This window comes from Rissa tridactyla, chromosome 19 (assembly GCF_028500815.1).
Source record: "Rissa tridactyla isolate bRisTri1 chromosome 19, bRisTri1.patW.cur.20221130, whole genome shotgun sequence".
NCBI classification, from domain to species: Eukaryota; Metazoa; Chordata; class Aves; order Charadriiformes; family Laridae; genus Rissa; species Rissa tridactyla.
This window is the reverse complement of record NC_071484.1, coordinates 5,050,041-5,066,064: the sequence shown is the minus strand read 5'-3', so window position 1 is coordinate 5,066,064 and position 16,024 is coordinate 5,050,041. Positions and strand designations below refer to the sequence as shown.

Here is a 16,024-nt window from a genome sequence, read left to right as displayed (position 1 = left end):
CCAGTGAAAGCCCAGCAAGGACCTGGCGGATGACAGCACCACGTGCCCACGCGGCAGGGACAGGGCTGGCCCTGCCGTCCCCCAACTGCCTGGGGATGCCTTCCACAGCCCCAGCGTGCAGAGAGCAGGGAAAGAAATCCTTGCCCTAAGAGACAAATAAAATTTCCTTTTATTTAAGAAAATAAGAGAAATTCCCCCCCTGGAGTCCCGGAGCAAGCTGGGGCAGCACCCACAGTGGGTACAATGCTGGGGCAGGTCCTCGGGGTGAAGGGAGGGGGCAGGGGCAGCGGTTTGATACCAGAATGCCTGCCGGCCCCCCCAGAGCAGCAGCAAGGTCTGTCCTCACACAGGGTCCAAGCCCAGGGTCTGCCAGGGGACAGGGACACCCGGAGTGGGAGAGGTCCAGAGGCAGGGAGAGGGTCCTGACGTGTCCCCGTGCCACGCAGTGCTGGCAAGGGGAGGCTGTGCGTGACTGATGGCAAGAAGGGGCAGACCCCCAGCTGTAGCAGGGCTGGGGGGCCCGGGCAGGCACACAGAGAAGCCCCCGAGGATTTGGTCCTTGACCGAGCCCCGGCTCCCATCTCCTGCCGTGCCGAGTCTCCCAGGGCACCCCCATCTCGCCAGAGCATCCGTGAATCCAGCAGCAGCATCTGTCCAGCCTCAAGGGATGAGTGTGGGGGACTCCCCCTCCCCCCCCCCGCAGTGTCACAGCAGCAGGCACAGGTGTCCCCCAGGTTGGCTGGGGATGGAGAGGGGGCCGGGCTGGCCCTGCCCGCGGGCGCAGGCAGGGGGGAGGCAGAGCATGGCACGAAGGCACTTGGGCTTTGCAGAGCCGAGTGCGGTTCGCTGCTCCCGGGGCGCCTCACCGGGAGCGGGGTTGGCAGCGTCCCCGTTCCCCCCCACCGGGGGGCCAGCCACATCCAGCCCTGTCCCAGCCCTGGCTCACAACCCAGGCAGCCGCCGCTCCTGGTTCAGCTTCTGGAAGAAGGTCTTGCCAAATTCATAGGTGCTGATCATGATGGCGCAGGCGGGTGCCACCTTAATGACGCGGGGCAGGAAGCCTGCGGGAACAGCCCCCATCAGCCCCTCGGTGATACCAGGGCACCCCTGTAGCCCAGCCCAGGGTGGGGGGCACGGCCTTACCTGCAAACAGCCCCCGCGTGCCAGACTCAGCGCGGATGCGCCGCATGAGCAGCCATGTGGAGGAAGGCTTGGAGGTTGTGACTGCGGGGAGGAGGGAGCAGGTGAGGGTCCGGGGATGCCCAGGTACCACCGGGGAGTCCCAGCGGCCCCCCAGACATCCCCCCGGAGCCCGGCTCCTCACCTGGGTGCGCTTCGCTGTCTCCCAGCTCAATCTGCCGCTGGGTCTTCACCACGTCGAAGGGCAGCGTCAGCACCGCAGCCACCTGCAGGGCCAGCAGCCAGGTGGTGAGCTGGGACCTCGCCATCCCTGCCCAGTGCCGGCTCTGCCGTCACCTCCCAGCCCCATCCCTTGCTCCCCATAGAGGCCATTCCCCCCCAGCTCACAGCTGAGCGAGCCCCTGCGTGGCGCAGACCCCACGGACCCACACTCACCGTCCCGGAGATGGCCCCGGATGTGAAGCTGATCATGAACGTGGGCTCCTCCATCCGGGCCTGCCTGCAGAGCCATTCCCTCACCAGCTCATAGTTAAACCAGTAGAGAGCTGGGAGGAGATAAGAACACCAGTGCTACAAAGCACCCCAGACACACCAACCTCCCCACACACGGGGCTGCCCTGCCCCGTGCTCGTCCCCATCTCCCAGTGCCACCCCATCCCCCTGCAGCCATACCGGAGAAGGGGACGTCTCGCAGCACGGTGGGTCCCCAGCCCCTCCAGAGGGACAGCCAGCCGTCCTGAGCCACCGCCGACTGGATGCAGACACCCAGCTCCCGGTAGCTGAGCTGCCGGGACTGCATCTTGGTGCGGATGAGCTCCAAGGGGCTGATGACCGTCACTGCGCCCACTGCAATGGAGGGGACATTGGGCATCAGTGCCATCCGCTCCAGCAGCCGTCCCAGAGCCATCTGAGCGCCGTGCCAGGAGAGCCAGGTGCCGAACGTGGGCACCAACAGCCAAGAGACCTGCTGTGCTCTCCTGCGGGGATGCAGGGTGGGCAGTGGGGGATCCCCGGAGAGGAGGGGTACTCACGCCTGGCGAGGGCCCCGGCCAGCAAGGGGATGTGGTGCCCCCGGCTCCCCGTGCGAGCGTGCAGGTAGTCCCGCAGCTGGTCGTAGGTGGTGAAATAAATGACGGTGGCTGGCACAGCCATGACCCTGCCGAGGAGGAGGGGTGTGAGTGGCACACGTGCCCTCCCCGGGGGCTGGCAGGAGGCTTGGTGTGGATGCCCATGTGCCCGGGCAGGCGTTAGCACTCAGACTGCCCCCCAGGCAGGGCTCAAACTTACAGGGTGGGGGGCAAGCCGCTCCACAGAGACCTGATGCCCTCGTAGCGTGTGATCTTCACGAAGGCATCCTGGGGAGAAAGCGGAGCACCAGGGAGAGGCATTAGAGAGGGTAGATGAGTAACCACCCCCCAGCAAACACCCCGACCCCCTCTCTGGAACAGGGAGACCCCTGCCCACCCTGCCTGCGCCCGCAGCCCCTACCAGCGTGCCGCTGAAGCGGGTGGGGGCCTTGTACCAGGCGGTGCAGCCATTGCCGTTCTGGCAGACGTACAGATGGTCCATGAGCCCGTTGCAGTAGAGGAAACACTTCCCTGGGGTGGGAGACAACAGCATCACCGTTAGACAGGGGACCCTTCCCCTCTGCCCAGCCCATGTCATCCCCAAAACCACCATCTCTTCCAGGAGAGAGCCGAACCCTCAATGCCTGAGCCCGGTGGGGACCAGCCCCAGACAAAGAGAGGGATAACCCTCCAGCAAGGGTCTGACCACAGCCAGACCCACGGGCTGGGGGGCATCCAGCCCCACTGTGGGGTCAGGGGCACGGCAAGAGCCATTGCCAGCGGCAGGAGACGTTTGTGCCTCGCCTGGTGTCAGCTCCGTTGTCCCGGCATGGTGGGGAGCCATCGCAGGGAGCCAGCATAACCCCACCATCGTGCTCTCGGGCCAGGCACAGGGACGCCGGGCAGCAGGGAGCAAGGAGGTGGCGGAGATCAAAGGGGACTTTGATGTAGTGACAGCACAAAGTGACAAGACAGAGCAAGGACAGGAGGACCACAGGCAGCCAAGGTTTGTTGTACAACAGACCCCCAGAAGACCCCCTGGGGATGTTGCCAGCCCCAAAGCTGGGCTGCAGGAGCAGCTGCAGGGCTGGGGATGATGGCAGCCCCCACACCAGAGAGGGATGTCCCCTCAGCCGGAGGAGCCCGAGCTGCCACCAGCAGGGAAGCAAACCGAGGTCAAGGCTTGGGAAAGCAAAGCCACCAGCGTCAGGAGCTGCGCGGAGCCCCTAGGCGTACTCACATGTGGCCTGCTGAGCACCCCAGGGCACAGACTGTGCTGGCAATGCTGAAACACACAACAGGGACACGCTGAGCGATGACACGGGGCACATGTCACTTCCCCAGGCCGGGGCACATCCGTGTGCTGCAGCTCTGAGCCGGGCAGTGGGAGAGCTCCATGGGTGAAGGGGCTGGATGCCCCTGCAGCCACTTCCCAAGCAGCCCCCAACCGTCACCAAACCAGTCCCTTGGGACCAGCCCCAGCCCGCTGACCCCACAGGGAGGGGCACAGACCGGGGGGGCAGAACCCATGGGGTCTCTCCTGCCCTGTGGAAGCTGTGGGGAGCAGCGTGGAGACAGGCACAAAGGCAGCGGGGGAAAGAGCGAGCAGTCGGAGCGGGCTGAGCCCTTCTGCCCTGCTCCCCGGCGGGCAGGGGGCTGCTGGGCACGGCGCTGACCCCGCTCGGCGTCGGCACAGGGCTGCGGAGGGGGGAAGATGGAGCAAAGCATCAGCCCGCCTCCCCCAGCGGGGCCCCCCGAGCCCGTCAGGACAAGGGGCCCACGGTAACGTGCCACCTCGCGATGGCCCCACGCTCAGGAGCCGAGAAATCCCTGCCACCGGCTCTGCCAACCGAGACACCCACGTGTGCTGCTCGCTGGCTGACCCGAGGAGGGGGCAGGGGGGGCTGGCGGGAGACCCCCACCCTGCCCCAAGCGGGGTTACCTTTGGAGAAGGGGGTCCTCTGGGCCTGCAGCCGGATCTTCACCACGTCCAGCGGCGTCACTGAAACGACACCATCTTTTAGACCTGCCGGACCCCACCAGCCTCCGGCGCCCACCTGCTCCCTGTTGTCCTCACCGAAGAGGGAGGTGAGGATGGCCCCCGTCCCCGAGGCCAGCATCTGCTGCAGCGGCGTGATGCCCCCGCCGGGGCTCGGCAACGTCTTCTCAGCCATGGCGCTGGCCCCCTGCAACACACGGGGGAGGGATGCTGGAGGCTGAGGGTGCTCCCGGGGGTGTCTCTGCCCGGTGATGAGCGATGGGTCCCCAGGGAGCCCCCCCCAGCATCCCTGCTCCGCCGATGCGAGGACAGGCGTCCCACCTCCGGCCACGCTATCGGCATGGCACAGGGCAGGCGCGGCCCCCCCAGTAATCGTGCTGCCCCACGGGGGGGGACAGGGACGGTCCTGGAGGCAGCCCAGCCCCGATAACACACACCCCCCGGCCCCACTGCTGGCAGCGGGCCCAGCCTGGCTGGAGAGGTGGGGACAATCCTGGCCAGCCTTCTGTGTCCTTGGGGAGGGAGGATCGTCCCCTCCCTGCATTTGGAAAATTAAGGGACAGGAAGGAACAAAGTCCAAAGACCAGGCACGCCGCGACAGCCCGCCCAGAAGGCAGCAGAGCCATGGAGGGAGAGCGATGGGGGAAACCCTCCCTTCGCACCGGGCGTGCAAGCTTGCAACAAGCACCCCAAAAAGAGCTGGCACATCCAAAACCTTCTACTGCTGCCCCCCCCGCCCCGAGGCTTGGCAAGGCTGCGGCCCCCGGGGCTGGCGTCTCTGCCCTCGGGAAGCTGGGGATATCGCACCCTTCCTGCGGGAGGAGGATGCGGAGAAGCAAGCCCAAGCGAGCCCTAGCGTGCCCTGCAGGCTCAGGACCAGCTGCTCCCCCTTGCCGCAGCCCAGGGACTGTCCTTGCACTGGGACAGGGCCACGGCCACGGCAGGAGGGCTTCCATTCCAGGCTTCGGGAACCTAGGCCTTTTTTTTTTTTCTTTTTTTTTTTTTTTTTAAAAAAAGCCAGGGAATGCAGCAAAAAAACCCCGACTTCATCTGACTCAGCAATTTTGCAAGGTCACAGCAGCCATAAATCTCTCCATTCCTGGCTCTGGACTCGTTAGGTGCCCGAGGCTGTGGGCAGGGATGGGTCTATCCCGGAGCCGCACACGCCAGCCCCACCGGGAGAGCTGGGTGGCGTTTGCGGGGTGGGCAGGGGTCCCACCCCCACGGGTCCCATTGCGCCCGTCACGCGACAGTGGCGAAGCCCTGGCACGTTCCCCGCAGAACACGCGGCTGGTGCAAAACTGAGCCGTGGGCAGGGCGCTCATCCCAGCGCCGCATCCAGCCCTTCACCTAAACCCCGACACAAGCCGGGGTGGGGGGGGGGGGTAGAATCTCACCCTCCCAGCGCCGCGACACCTGAATGGCTTAAAATGTGTTATTTATACGTGCCACCGCCCTCTCCGGTTCTTCGAGGGGGGTCCGAGCACCTCCAGGGCTCCCTGCCTGCATCCGAGCTCCCTTCTCAGCTGGGAGCTGCTCCCTTTTCCATGCGGGGAAAAAATAAGCCCCTAAAACCACCACCCAGAACCCACCCAGGTTGGTCTGGAGCACTGGTGGGGCTGGGCACAGCGCCGTGATGGTTGGTGCAAAGGAGGAGGGGGGGAAGTAAATATGTGTTAAGGTGATAAAGGAAAGCTGGGGGGGGGACGCGAGGAACTCAGCAGCCTCCCTCCTGCACTGGGGGTGCCTGCGCGCCCCAGGGGACACGCAGCACCCGAACGGGTGCTGCGTGTCCCCTGGGGCGCGCAGGCACCCAGGCCAGCCCCCCAGCCACCGGCTGTACCCTCCTCTGCCGGGGTCTGCAGCCCCCCCCCCCCCCCCAGGTCCTTGACACCACCATCCCAGGCTTTGCACCCCCTGTCCTGGGGTCTCCAGCCCCCCCCCCAGGTATTTGACACACCTCCCCCCGGGCTTTGCATCCCCTTTCTCGGGGTCTGCAGCCCCCCCCCCCCCAGGCTTTACACCCCCTGTCCTGGGGTCTGCAGCCCCCCCAGGCACTTGAAACAGCCCCCCCCCTAAGCTTTGCACCCCCTGCCCTCGTGTTTGCAGGCCCCCTCGCTGTTCCACCCCTCCTCTCCAGACTTTGCAGCCCGCCCGCCCGCCCCCCCCCCTCCGCGGGCCCGCTCCCCCCGCACCCTCCCAGCAAGGCCGGGAGCCCCCAGCACCGCACCACCCCCGGGACCGGGGGGAAACTGAGGCAGCGGCCGCGCGTGCCGGGTCACGAGGGGAGTGACGGAGAAGGAGGGGGGGGGGGGGGTGTCACGGGGGGGCCCGGCCCCACCTGCTCATTCCAGCCACGTGCGGCGCTTCCCTCCGCCGGCACCGGGAGGGGGGCGGGCGGCGGCGCCTTTAAGGAGCCCCATGGGCGCCCCGCGCCCCACCGCCGCGCGCCGGCCCGCGCGCGCCACTTCCGCCCCCGCGCCGCGCACGCGCTCTGCGGCCCGCGCGCCCCTGCGCCCCCTGCCGGGCCGGGGGGGAACCCGCACCGCACGGGCACGCGCGGGGGGGCGGGGCCTTGCACACTCATCGCGCGGGGGGGCGGGGCCTTGCACACTCGCCCTTGCTGTGTCGGCAGGGGTGCACTTTGCACACTGACCGTGCTGGGGGGGCCCCTGCACGCTTGCCACACCAGCAAGGGCATGCCTTGCACACTCACCCTTGCCGTGCCAGGGGGCGCACCTTGCCCACTCGCCATGCTGGGGCACACCTTGCACACTCGCCACTCTGGCAGAAGGGTGCCTTGCGCTCTTACCCTCACTGTGTTGGCAGGTGTGCACCTTGCACACTCGCTGTGCTGGCAGAGGGGGATGTCTTGCACACTCACCCCCACCATGCTGGCAGAGGTATACCTTGCACACTCACCATGCCGGCAGACGGGTGCCTTGCACACTCATCCTCCCATGGTGGCAGGAACACACCTTGCACACTCACCCTCACCATGCTGATGGAGGGGAACCTTGCACGCCTGCCACGCTGGCGGAGGGACACCTTGCACACTCACCCTCACCGTGCTGGCAGAGAGGAACCTTACAAACTCACCATGCTGGCAGAGGGGCACACCTTGCACGCTCACCGTGCTGGATGCCTTGGGGCTGGCACGCTCCCCATCCCGGTGCCACTGGGGTTTGCACGCTCCCCCAGCCCACACTGGCCCCAGGGCTGCCCCGAGCCAGGCTGGTGCAGCACGAACCCGGCCCCGTGAGCGGGGACGCAGCCGGGACCGCAGCGAGGATGCCGAGGATCACAGAATGGTTTGGGTTGGAAGGGACCTTAAAGACCACCCAGTGCCACCCCCTGCCCTGGGCAGGGACACCTCTCACCAGCCCAGGTTGCTCCAAGCCCCATTCAGCCTGGCCTTGAACCCCTCCAGGATGCTGCAGGGCAGGTGCTTCTGCAGCCTCATCTCACCAACACCAGGAGGAACCAGCTCCTCTCAGGTGCTGCTGAGGGAGTGAAGCACCAGGAGCCTGCTCCCACCCCACTCTGAGGTCCAGGGGGGGAAGGCAGGGGTCAGCTGAGGCCTTTTAACCCAAAACGGGCTGGGGAGTGGAGGCAGTTAAAGGAGTGGACCATTTAAAGGACCCTTCCAACCCAACCCAGTCTATTAGATCAGCCATTAGGAAGAAGTTCTTTCCACTGAGGGTGGTGAGACACTGGCCTAGGTGGCCTAGGTTGCCCAGAGAGGGGGTGGAGGCCCCATCCCTGGAGACATTCAAGGCCAGGCTGGATGAGGCTCTGAGCGACCTGATCCAGTTACAGATGTCCCTGCTCACTGCAGGGGGTTGGACTAGATGGCCTTTAGAGGTCCCTTCCCACCCAACATGTTCTGTGATTCTATTAGGGCTATGTAACGCTGGCTGCAAGAGCCCCCAGGGAGGTGGGTTGGGGTGTGCAGACAAGCATTGAGGGCTTGAAGCACAGACTGTTGCAGCCAAGGAAAGACGCTCATGGACTTTAGGTCTCTAATTGTCTATTTTTTGTATGGTGTGTTACCCCTAAACTTTTGCAGGCATGTATTCTTCTGCCGTGCTTGAATTATTAGCGTACCCCAAAGGAAACACAGAAGCCCAGAGAGGTTCTTGGCAAAGGAAGGAGCTGCACAGGATGGGCAGCAGAAGTCAGACGAGCAGAAGGGAACACTTCTTGGCATGGTATTGCTCAAGAGCCCCATGCATTTGCTGGTGGCACACCAGCACCGTGCTGGTTAGAGCCTAAGAAAGGCAAATGTGGTCTGTTAAGAGCTTTTTTAAGTACCTTGATATGCATTAGCCAGCTGGAAGTTCTCTTTTGCTTGGATGACTACAGGTTGTCCTTTGAATTTCTAGTCCTCCCATTTGAGTGTGGCTTTATTCACCAATAAGTGCGAGGAAAGGGCTCCTAAGTCTCTTCTCTGGCCTCAAGAGAAAGATGCAGTTTAAAAAGGGCTGTTTTACTTAGAGGCGCAGCCCTCAAAACCGGGCTGCTACAGGGGCTGGTGTCCCCATTGATGGGGTGAGCCTTGGAGCCTTCTCTGTTACTTCTACCTGCTCCTGTAAGAGCCGTGGCTTTACCTGGGGAACTTGTCTGGGAGGCTAAAGCCCCATCTCTGCTGAACGTAGCAGCCCAGGTTTGCTCTTTGTACTGTACTGGAAGTGTCTGAGTTTCCTGTGGAGCATCCTGAATCCTTCTGCGCAAAGAAGTGAGCTCTTGGAGTTGGTCTTATTCCTGTTGGCGCTTTAACCTGGAGAAGATGCTTTAAACTGGCTTGTTCGCGGGCTGACGGGAGAGTAGCAGAGCAGTGCTGAGGGGTGTCCCACGCACCCTGCCGACGGAGGTGCTCTCAGACGCTGTAATGTGAGCTGACAACAGCAGATGGCTCTCAAAGCCCCCCTGAAACCTGGGTGGACGCTGCCAGGGAGCACAGGCTGTGCCCCTCTGCAGCCCCAGCAGGTAACAAGTAGGGGCCGACTGGGGGTGCCTGCGGCAGGAGGACGGGGACGGGAGCACAGTGGTGCTCCAGCTGGTGTGTCCTCCTGGTAACCTGCGGTCTAGAGGTGCCTGGTGCCTCTGTATTTGTGTGGTTGGGGTAACTTCACTGCAAAACCTGTTAGTGGTACTGCATAATGCGATCTTCTCCCTTACTCACCGCCCACCTGCTGAGGCTGTGAGTTGGGGGCCTACAGGAAAGGTGGGCAGGGATTCCATCAGGGGGTGTAGTGATAGGACAAGGGGAAACGGTTTTAAACTGAAAGAGGGGAGATTTGGATGAGATCTGAGGAAGAAATTCTTGGCTGTGAAGGCAGTGAGCCCCTGGCCCAGGTTGCCCAGAGAAGCTGTGGCTGCCCCATCCCTGGGGGGTTCAAGGCCAGGCTGGACGGGGCTTGGAGCAACCTGGGCTGGTGGGAGGTGTCCCTGCCCAGGGCAGGGGGGTGGGAACTAGATAATCTTTAAGGTCCCTTCCAACCCAAACCATTCTGTGATTTAGAGTAGGACTGAACTCTTGCCCTGCCTTAAACTCAAGGCATAAAGACTGCACCGGTGCCTACACTCATCTCCACTCCCCTGTGAGTGCCATCCTGTGGCAAGAACAGGAAAGACTTCAAGGACAGGCAATCTACAGATGGCCACCAGCAGCCTCTGCCGAGGGTGAGCAGGAGCAGTTTAGGGCTTCAGAGCCTGCAGACACAGTGGTGTTTGGTAAAGAGCCTGTTTCACCCCAGAGGGATGTTCCCTGTCTCTCCGCAGAGCTGGCAGAGCCGTAGCGGCTGCTCTCCTCCAGGAATAAAGGCTCTTTCTGGCTGCTGGCACCTCTGAAGTTTGTCAACGAGAGGGGCAGCTAATGCCAGGAGCTGTGACCAGCCCTGCGAGCGGCGGCTGGCATCTGGGCAGAGGCTATAAACCCCCTGGGTCTGTGCTTGAGGGAGAGGAACTGCAGGGGCTGTTAGCCTGGGTATGCGGACAGAAGGGATCCTGAATTCTCTGCAAGCCCTCGCTGCCCTTCCGTAATAGCGGGTACAAGGGAAGCTTGACTTTATGTGGTGTGAGGCCAGGAACCTCATAATTCCCTCAAGGTCGCGTAAGTGAATACATCCTGTAAATCCCTAATGAGTCAACTCTGCCTCTTACAGATACACAGGGTTTAAATGATCTGGAAAGCCTCTTGTAGCAGGTAATTTAGAAATGGAATAATGATTAATTAAAACTATATATATCCTTAGGGGTATTGAGTCTTACGTTGTCTCTTTGTAGGTGTCAGGCTCTGCATGCCTTCCACACTGCTCAGCTGCAAAGAAAAAGGAATAAACTTTTTCCAGCTGGGGTGGGGGCAAGAGGGAAGTGCATAAGATGGTGCAAGTGCCTCAGTTTCAATTGCCAGGTGTCTCCATCCGCTAAAATGATCAGAGGGAAAGTGGTGAATGTGTTTTCCCAGTGCTCAGTGCTGCTGGGAGGCGAGGAGACCTTGCTGGCTGGCTCTTTCTGCTGAGTCACAGCCTGCTCACTGCCTGCGCGTCCGAACACGGAGGCGGTTTCTGATTTACAGCCTTACAGTCCCGCTGGCCTCGGTGGCGGTGGTTGTTAGGGTGTATCATGCTCCGCTTGCCTGTAAAAATGAAATGTAAGTTGACTTCAGTTGGAGAGAGCTGTCTCTGAGTTGCAAATACACGCATTTGGTTTTGACTCGTGAGGAACGGAGCCAGCTGAGCTCTACTCCCCTCTCGAGCTGCAAAGTCAGAGCTGCTGGGGAGGGTTTGCGTGAGCCTTGCTGTGGTCGGCTCCGCGCAGACCTGGGCAATGCCCGCTGCCCTGCTGCCAGAGTACAAGCATGGCTGGGAAAACCGCTTGTGTAATGCCCAGCTCCCTGCTGCCACCTCCATGGAGAGGCTTCAAAGCAGAGCGAGCTTACGAAACCCAGCCGGCTCCCTGGTCCCACGCCATGTCCGCATCAGCCACTGGGCCCTGGGAAGCGAGTCCGGGGGCTGCCTCCGCCTGGGGCATCCTTATTTATGGAGGGGTTATCCTGTGGTCTGTCCACGTGCAATAGCATCTGGAATTGTCTCAGAAAGATCAATCCTGTCTCCTTGCTGGAAACCATTTTGAAAGCCATTAGCCCATTTCCTTTTTTTTTGTTTTTTTTTTTTTTAGGTGTACTTTAATGGCCAGGTTGCTAAAGGGATCTGGGGAGTGCTGTAATGGAATTAAGCTAGTGCAGAATTTGAGTATTTATTTCAGCTAGGACCCATTATGGTTTTGCAAAAGCCATCCTTAATCTGAATTAAGTGACTGAAATGAAGCAGCTTGTGGACAGATGAGGCCCTGGGGACATCAGGCTTAAACCCACTGTAACCCAGAATTCATCACATAGTTGCAGTTCTGCAGGTCAATTCCCCCTGCAGGCGAGACCTGAGAAATCGCATCCTACCTTCCGCAGCGCCGAAAACCTCGATACAGTTGTGGAACAAGTTACAAAACTCAACTGTGAGGAAAATGAGTCCTGTTTTATGGATGGGGAAACAGGTATGGAAGCTAAATGCTTTCCTTCCTAAAGGTTTCCTTTATAATTTGATGTTAAAAACAGTGTCTTGTTTCTACCTTGCAGCAGTATGGGCCAAAAGGAATGGAGGCCTGGACAGAGTTAGAATTGTAGGATAAATTCCCAGGTTCTTTTTCCTATAATCAAAACCAGCCTATGAACATGAAGTGGGCAGCAGAGCTCCATGCAGTGATTAAAGTCTACCTCAGCTGTCAGCCTGCTGTGCGAACAGGTAAGAAATCTGCCTACGGAGCCTTTCTCTGCAGTTCCTCTTGGCCAGCGCAAGATCTCTTGATTACCGTGAGCTCATTCCACTTGGGACTCGGCGCACTCAGCTGCACTTTGGGACTCGGATGGCTCCGGCAGTTCCCGTAACACCTCGGTATTGCAGCAGCAGCAGCATCCTGCATCCATCCAGCGTAGACAGTGCGTGCCAGTGGGGAGCGGAGGTGGAGGGTGGCTGTACCTGAGATGTAGTACAAAACGAGTGTCCTGCTGCACAATGGGGTTTTGCATCAAAGGGATGGACCGGCAGCAAGCTGGAGATGTGTGCGAGACGTGGGGAGTGAGGGCACCTGAACAAGGGAGCCTTTTCCCAGTTGCCACCCCTCTGACACGGACATCCAGCCCATGTTTTTGGCCCTGCAAGGTGTTGGTGAGGAGAAGCTGGATGTAGATTTGATTATGTCTTTGCAGTAATCTTGTTTACCAAGAAGATCCATGCGCTTCTATTTCTCTGAACGCGGATGGAATTAAACAGCAAGATGCTCCTTGTGCCTCTTCCAGACAGGACTGCTTATGATACTCTGAGCAGTTTATTTTCAAGTATTGTGCCACCGTGTCCTGTGGCTGTGTCCTGGGCCGCGACAAGAAGGTGCTCGCTCGTGTGACTGCAGTCCTGGAGGGCTGACTGCGGGGCATCATCACTGTTTCACTTGAGGCTGGCAGTACCGTGGTCCATCAGCCGATGAATTTAATTCTTGACTAGCCTTTGCCAACAGATCTTCTAAATGGCCAGAATGTGGTAAGAGTGGCTGTGCCTGAACATTGGCTGGGACTGGACAATGATGCTGCCCAGCCCATGATCTCTTGGATCCAAAAGCGACTCGGTGCCCAAGAACTCAGCTTTGGGACGACTTCAGAAATCCAGCTGTCGTCATCCTGAGTACTTTGTGTTAGAAATCAGGGCAGGGAGTCCCTTCTGGTTTTATTGTTTTCAGATGAAGAAATAGTCCTGTTAGAGGATGCTCAGCTGACTTGCAGTCAGTCTTGTGTTCCCGGTGCATCTGTACCGCCTGTAGGAAGAGCTGCTGTTCCAGAATTGGACTCTAGCTGCTTGCACTGTAAGTTCAAATTCAGCTTGTTCCTCCTTGTCTCACAAGCATGGATCCCCTTGCAGCACTGGAATATTTATTTTACAGTTCCCAAAGTAGTGGTAATTTTTTTTAGAGATGTGTCTACCCTGGGGAAAATTCTCCAGCTAATTTATAGTCGGTACTTTTTAGCCGTTTTAAAAATGGGCAGAAAAGACTCCTGGTTTTAGATGCCTCTCCTGTTTCTGTCAGTATCTCAGTGTTACATGTTCATAAATCCAGATTATTTTTTTTCCCCTCATATGACTGTACTTTGTACTTCTGCAGTTATTGATACTGTAGTAAGAGAAAGGCTTTGACTCTTCATAGGACTACAGGATACCTTGATATCTCTATTCCAGAGATGGACTGTTCCCAACCCAGTCTGCTTTTTAAAACCTCTGGTGCTGTGGGCTCCACAACTGCTTCTCTTTCTCCCTATTGAGCTTCCCCCTCACAACCTCTGCCAGAAGCCTGTTCTTGGACTGGACATTTGCCCTTGATTTGCACCTGAATGTTTCTCAGGAAAAACTGAAACCTGGAGCCTGTCTGACAGAAGATCCCTCCTGTAGTTTCTCCACTAAATCCAATTAGCAGGGTTAGTAACCCTGTAATACGCGGCAGTAATTCCATCGAGGGACCTCCGCTGTGTCTATAACGCTCCTGATCAAAGCCAGAGCATCTCGCTGCTTTTCCAGATGAAGCAGGCAAGGTGGAGAGGGATCTTTTGGGAGCATGACTTGTTTCTTCAGCCTCTCCCTCCACTTTCCAGTCTTCAGGCTGGGTTGTGTCTTCTGTAATGGGTGGTGGGGGGACCCCAGTGCTCCCCAATGTCTCAGAGTGATTAAATGTCACCTGTTGACTCCTTCCCACAGGTGTCTGCTGAACCAGATGCTCATTAAAGCTGCCCGCCACTGTTCCTCCATGCCTGCTGTGGAATCCCGGTGCCTATCTGTTGTACATGTAGTTGGAGGTGTGTGGATAATGGCTGCAGAGCTGCTGTCCTTGCGTAGCAGAAGGCTGCTTTCCCTTTGTTAGTGTGGAGCTTACAAGTGGATGCAATTAAAGTTGGATGGCTGCATGCTGTAGCTCCTGTCAGGGGTTGGTGAGGGTGGTAATGGGATGCTGTTAGCAGCTAGCGAGCTGTCAGGATTTTCATCTCCTTAGATAGCAAAAGCAGCACGGCCAGCAGGGTAAGGGGGGGGATTCTGCCCCTATACTCTGGTGGGACCCCCCTGCAGTGCTTTGTCCAGCTCTGGGGCCTCAGCACAGGAAGGACACGGAGGTGTCGGAGCAGGGCCAGAGGAGGCCCCGGAGATGCTGGGAGGGCTGGAGCCCCTCTGCTGTGGGGACAGGCTGAGAGAGCTGGGGGGGTTCAGCCTGGAGAAGAGAAGGCTCCGGGGAGACCTTCCAGCCCCTTCCAGTCCCTCAAGGGGCTCCAGGAAAGCTGGGGAGGGACTCTGGAGCAGGGAGGGGAGCCATGGGACGAGGGGGAAGGGTTTTAAACTGAAAGAGGGGAGATTTAAGTTAGAGATTAGGAAGAAATTGTTTGCTGTGAGGGTGGTGAGCCCCTGGCCCAGGTTGCCCAGAGAAGCTGTGGCTGCCCCATCCCTGGAGGGGTTCAAGGCCAGGTTGGACGGGGCTTGGAGCAACCTGGGCTGGTGGGAGGTGTCCCTGCCCAGGGCAGGGGGTGGCACTGGGTGGGCTTTAAGGTCCCTTCCAACCCAAACCATTCTACGATACTGAGGACACCAGCTGGCAGCACAGCTAAACCTCAGGTGGTGAATCTGCCCCTGGAACAGGCGTCTGTGTGGGACTCCTGGCTCAATGCAGAGAAGGGGAGCCAGGGCTGGCAGCCCAGGGTGCCTCCATCCCCCCTAGGCCGGGCGGAGGCCGGTGTGTGGGTACAGAACCTCCCCCCTCCCTTGCCGTGCGGTCCGTCGGTGCCGAGCACAAAATGGCGCCGGGGACGGTTGGTGAGCGGGGAGGGGCAGCGCGCGAGCGCCCCCTCCTGGGCGGGGCCGCGCGCGCCCACTTCCCGCAGACAAAAGACCGCGGCGGCCCCTCCCTCCCAGCGCGCACGCGCCGGGGGCCACGCTCCGTTGGGGGGGGTGGTGGTGGTAACGAGCCGCGCGGCGCATGCGCACTGCCGCTGCGTCCTCCCCCCCACACCCCACCCCCTACCCCCCCCGCGGGCTCGGCGAAGGTTCCGGAGCTCGCCCGCCCCCCGGCCCGCCCCGCCGCTGTCACTCGCCGCCCGGCTCCGGTGCGGACTCCCCTGCAGCAGCAGGTAGGGGCACGGCCTCCGGCCGGCGGGAGGACGAGGAGGGGGGGCGTGCGGGAGGGGGGTGCTGCACGACCGGACACCCCCCCCTTCAACCCGTCTACCGGCGCTGCGTTTCGCTGTCCCCGCGCTGAAAGCGTGAAACGGGTGGGGAGGAATTAAAAAAAAAAAACAAAAACCCAAAACCCTAAACCCAGCCGTTTCAGCCCAAAAAATCGCCGCGGAGGGGCGTGTCACCCTCGGTGCCGCTTTGCCTGGGCAGCCCGCTCGCCGCAGCGGTGGCAGGGCCGTCCCCTGCGGCAGCCCGGCTGCAGGTGTGCCCGCCGGGGAGGGAAGAAGGGAGGGAGGGAGGCAGGCAGACAGGCGGATTTTTTTTTTTTTTTTCTTTTTCCCCCCTTTTCGCCGTTTTTTTGCCCCATTCCCTGCGGCAGGTGGGGCCGGGGGCTGCGGCAGGAGGGGTGGGCAGCGCCTTCCCGCCCCGGCGCGGTGCCATCTTCTGCAGCCGCCCTCGGGGAAGGCGGGTGGTGGTGGTGGGGTAGCTGTCATTAGCAATGATAAATTAATCAATAATAGAAAACCGTGAGGTAAAGACGCTTCAGAAAACGGAGCTGT

The 16,024-nt window shown here is 60.3% G+C and overlaps 2 protein-coding genes and 1 long non-coding RNA gene across 8 annotated transcripts in view; 2 read left to right on the top strand and 1 right to left on the bottom strand.

Annotated features, from left to right (window-relative positions):
* Positions 1 to 146: 146 nt before the first annotated feature.
* Positions 147 to 6,683, bottom strand: SLC25A39 (solute carrier family 25 member 39). 4 transcript variants are annotated; one of them, XM_054224351.1, is made up of 12 exons: positions 6,548 to 6,683; positions 4,285 to 4,393; positions 4,150 to 4,209; positions 3,448 to 3,492; positions 2,629 to 2,738; positions 2,428 to 2,495; positions 2,172 to 2,296; positions 1,813 to 1,986; positions 1,576 to 1,685; positions 1,325 to 1,406; positions 1,144 to 1,224; positions 147 to 1,061 (listed from the first exon to the last, which is right to left on the bottom strand). In XM_054224351.1, exons 2-12 carry the CDS (start codon positions 4,379 to 4,381, stop codon positions 943 to 945), a joined length of 1,071 nt encoding a protein of 356 aa, XP_054080326.1. In that variant the 5' UTR covers positions 4,382 to 4,393; positions 6,548 to 6,683; the 3' UTR covers positions 147 to 942. The 4 variants fall into 4 exon arrangements, with proteins under 4 accessions (XP_054080326.1, XP_054080327.1, XP_054080329.1 ...); XM_054224352.1 differs by lacking the exon at positions 6,548 to 6,683 and adding an exon at positions 5,799 to 5,912; XM_054224354.1 differs by lacking the exon at positions 6,548 to 6,683 and adding an exon at positions 4,528 to 4,563.
* Positions 6,684 to 9,748: 3,065 nt separating this feature from the next.
* On the top strand, positions 9,749 to 14,167 carry LOC128919212 (uncharacterized). 3 transcript variants are annotated; one of them, XR_008469861.1, is made up of 4 exons: positions 9,749 to 9,891; positions 9,991 to 10,861; positions 11,389 to 11,760; positions 11,843 to 14,167. It is a non-coding gene; the product is annotated as an uncharacterized LOC128919212 (long non-coding RNA). The 3 variants fall into 3 exon arrangements; XR_008469862.1 differs by having other exon boundaries at positions 11,389 to 13,119; positions 14,004 to 14,167; XR_008469860.1 differs by having other exon boundaries at positions 11,389 to 14,167.
* A 1,145-nt stretch (positions 14,168 to 15,312) lies between these two features.
* The window catches only part of MAPT (microtubule associated protein tau), a 52,622-nt gene continuing 51,910 nt past the window's right edge, over positions 15,313 to 16,024 (top strand). Inside the window, exon 1 of the mRNA XM_054224285.1 lies at positions 15,313 to 15,418. The gene's annotated coding sequence lies outside the window, so the exon portion shown is untranslated. The remainder of the gene's footprint in view (positions 15,419 to 16,024) is intronic.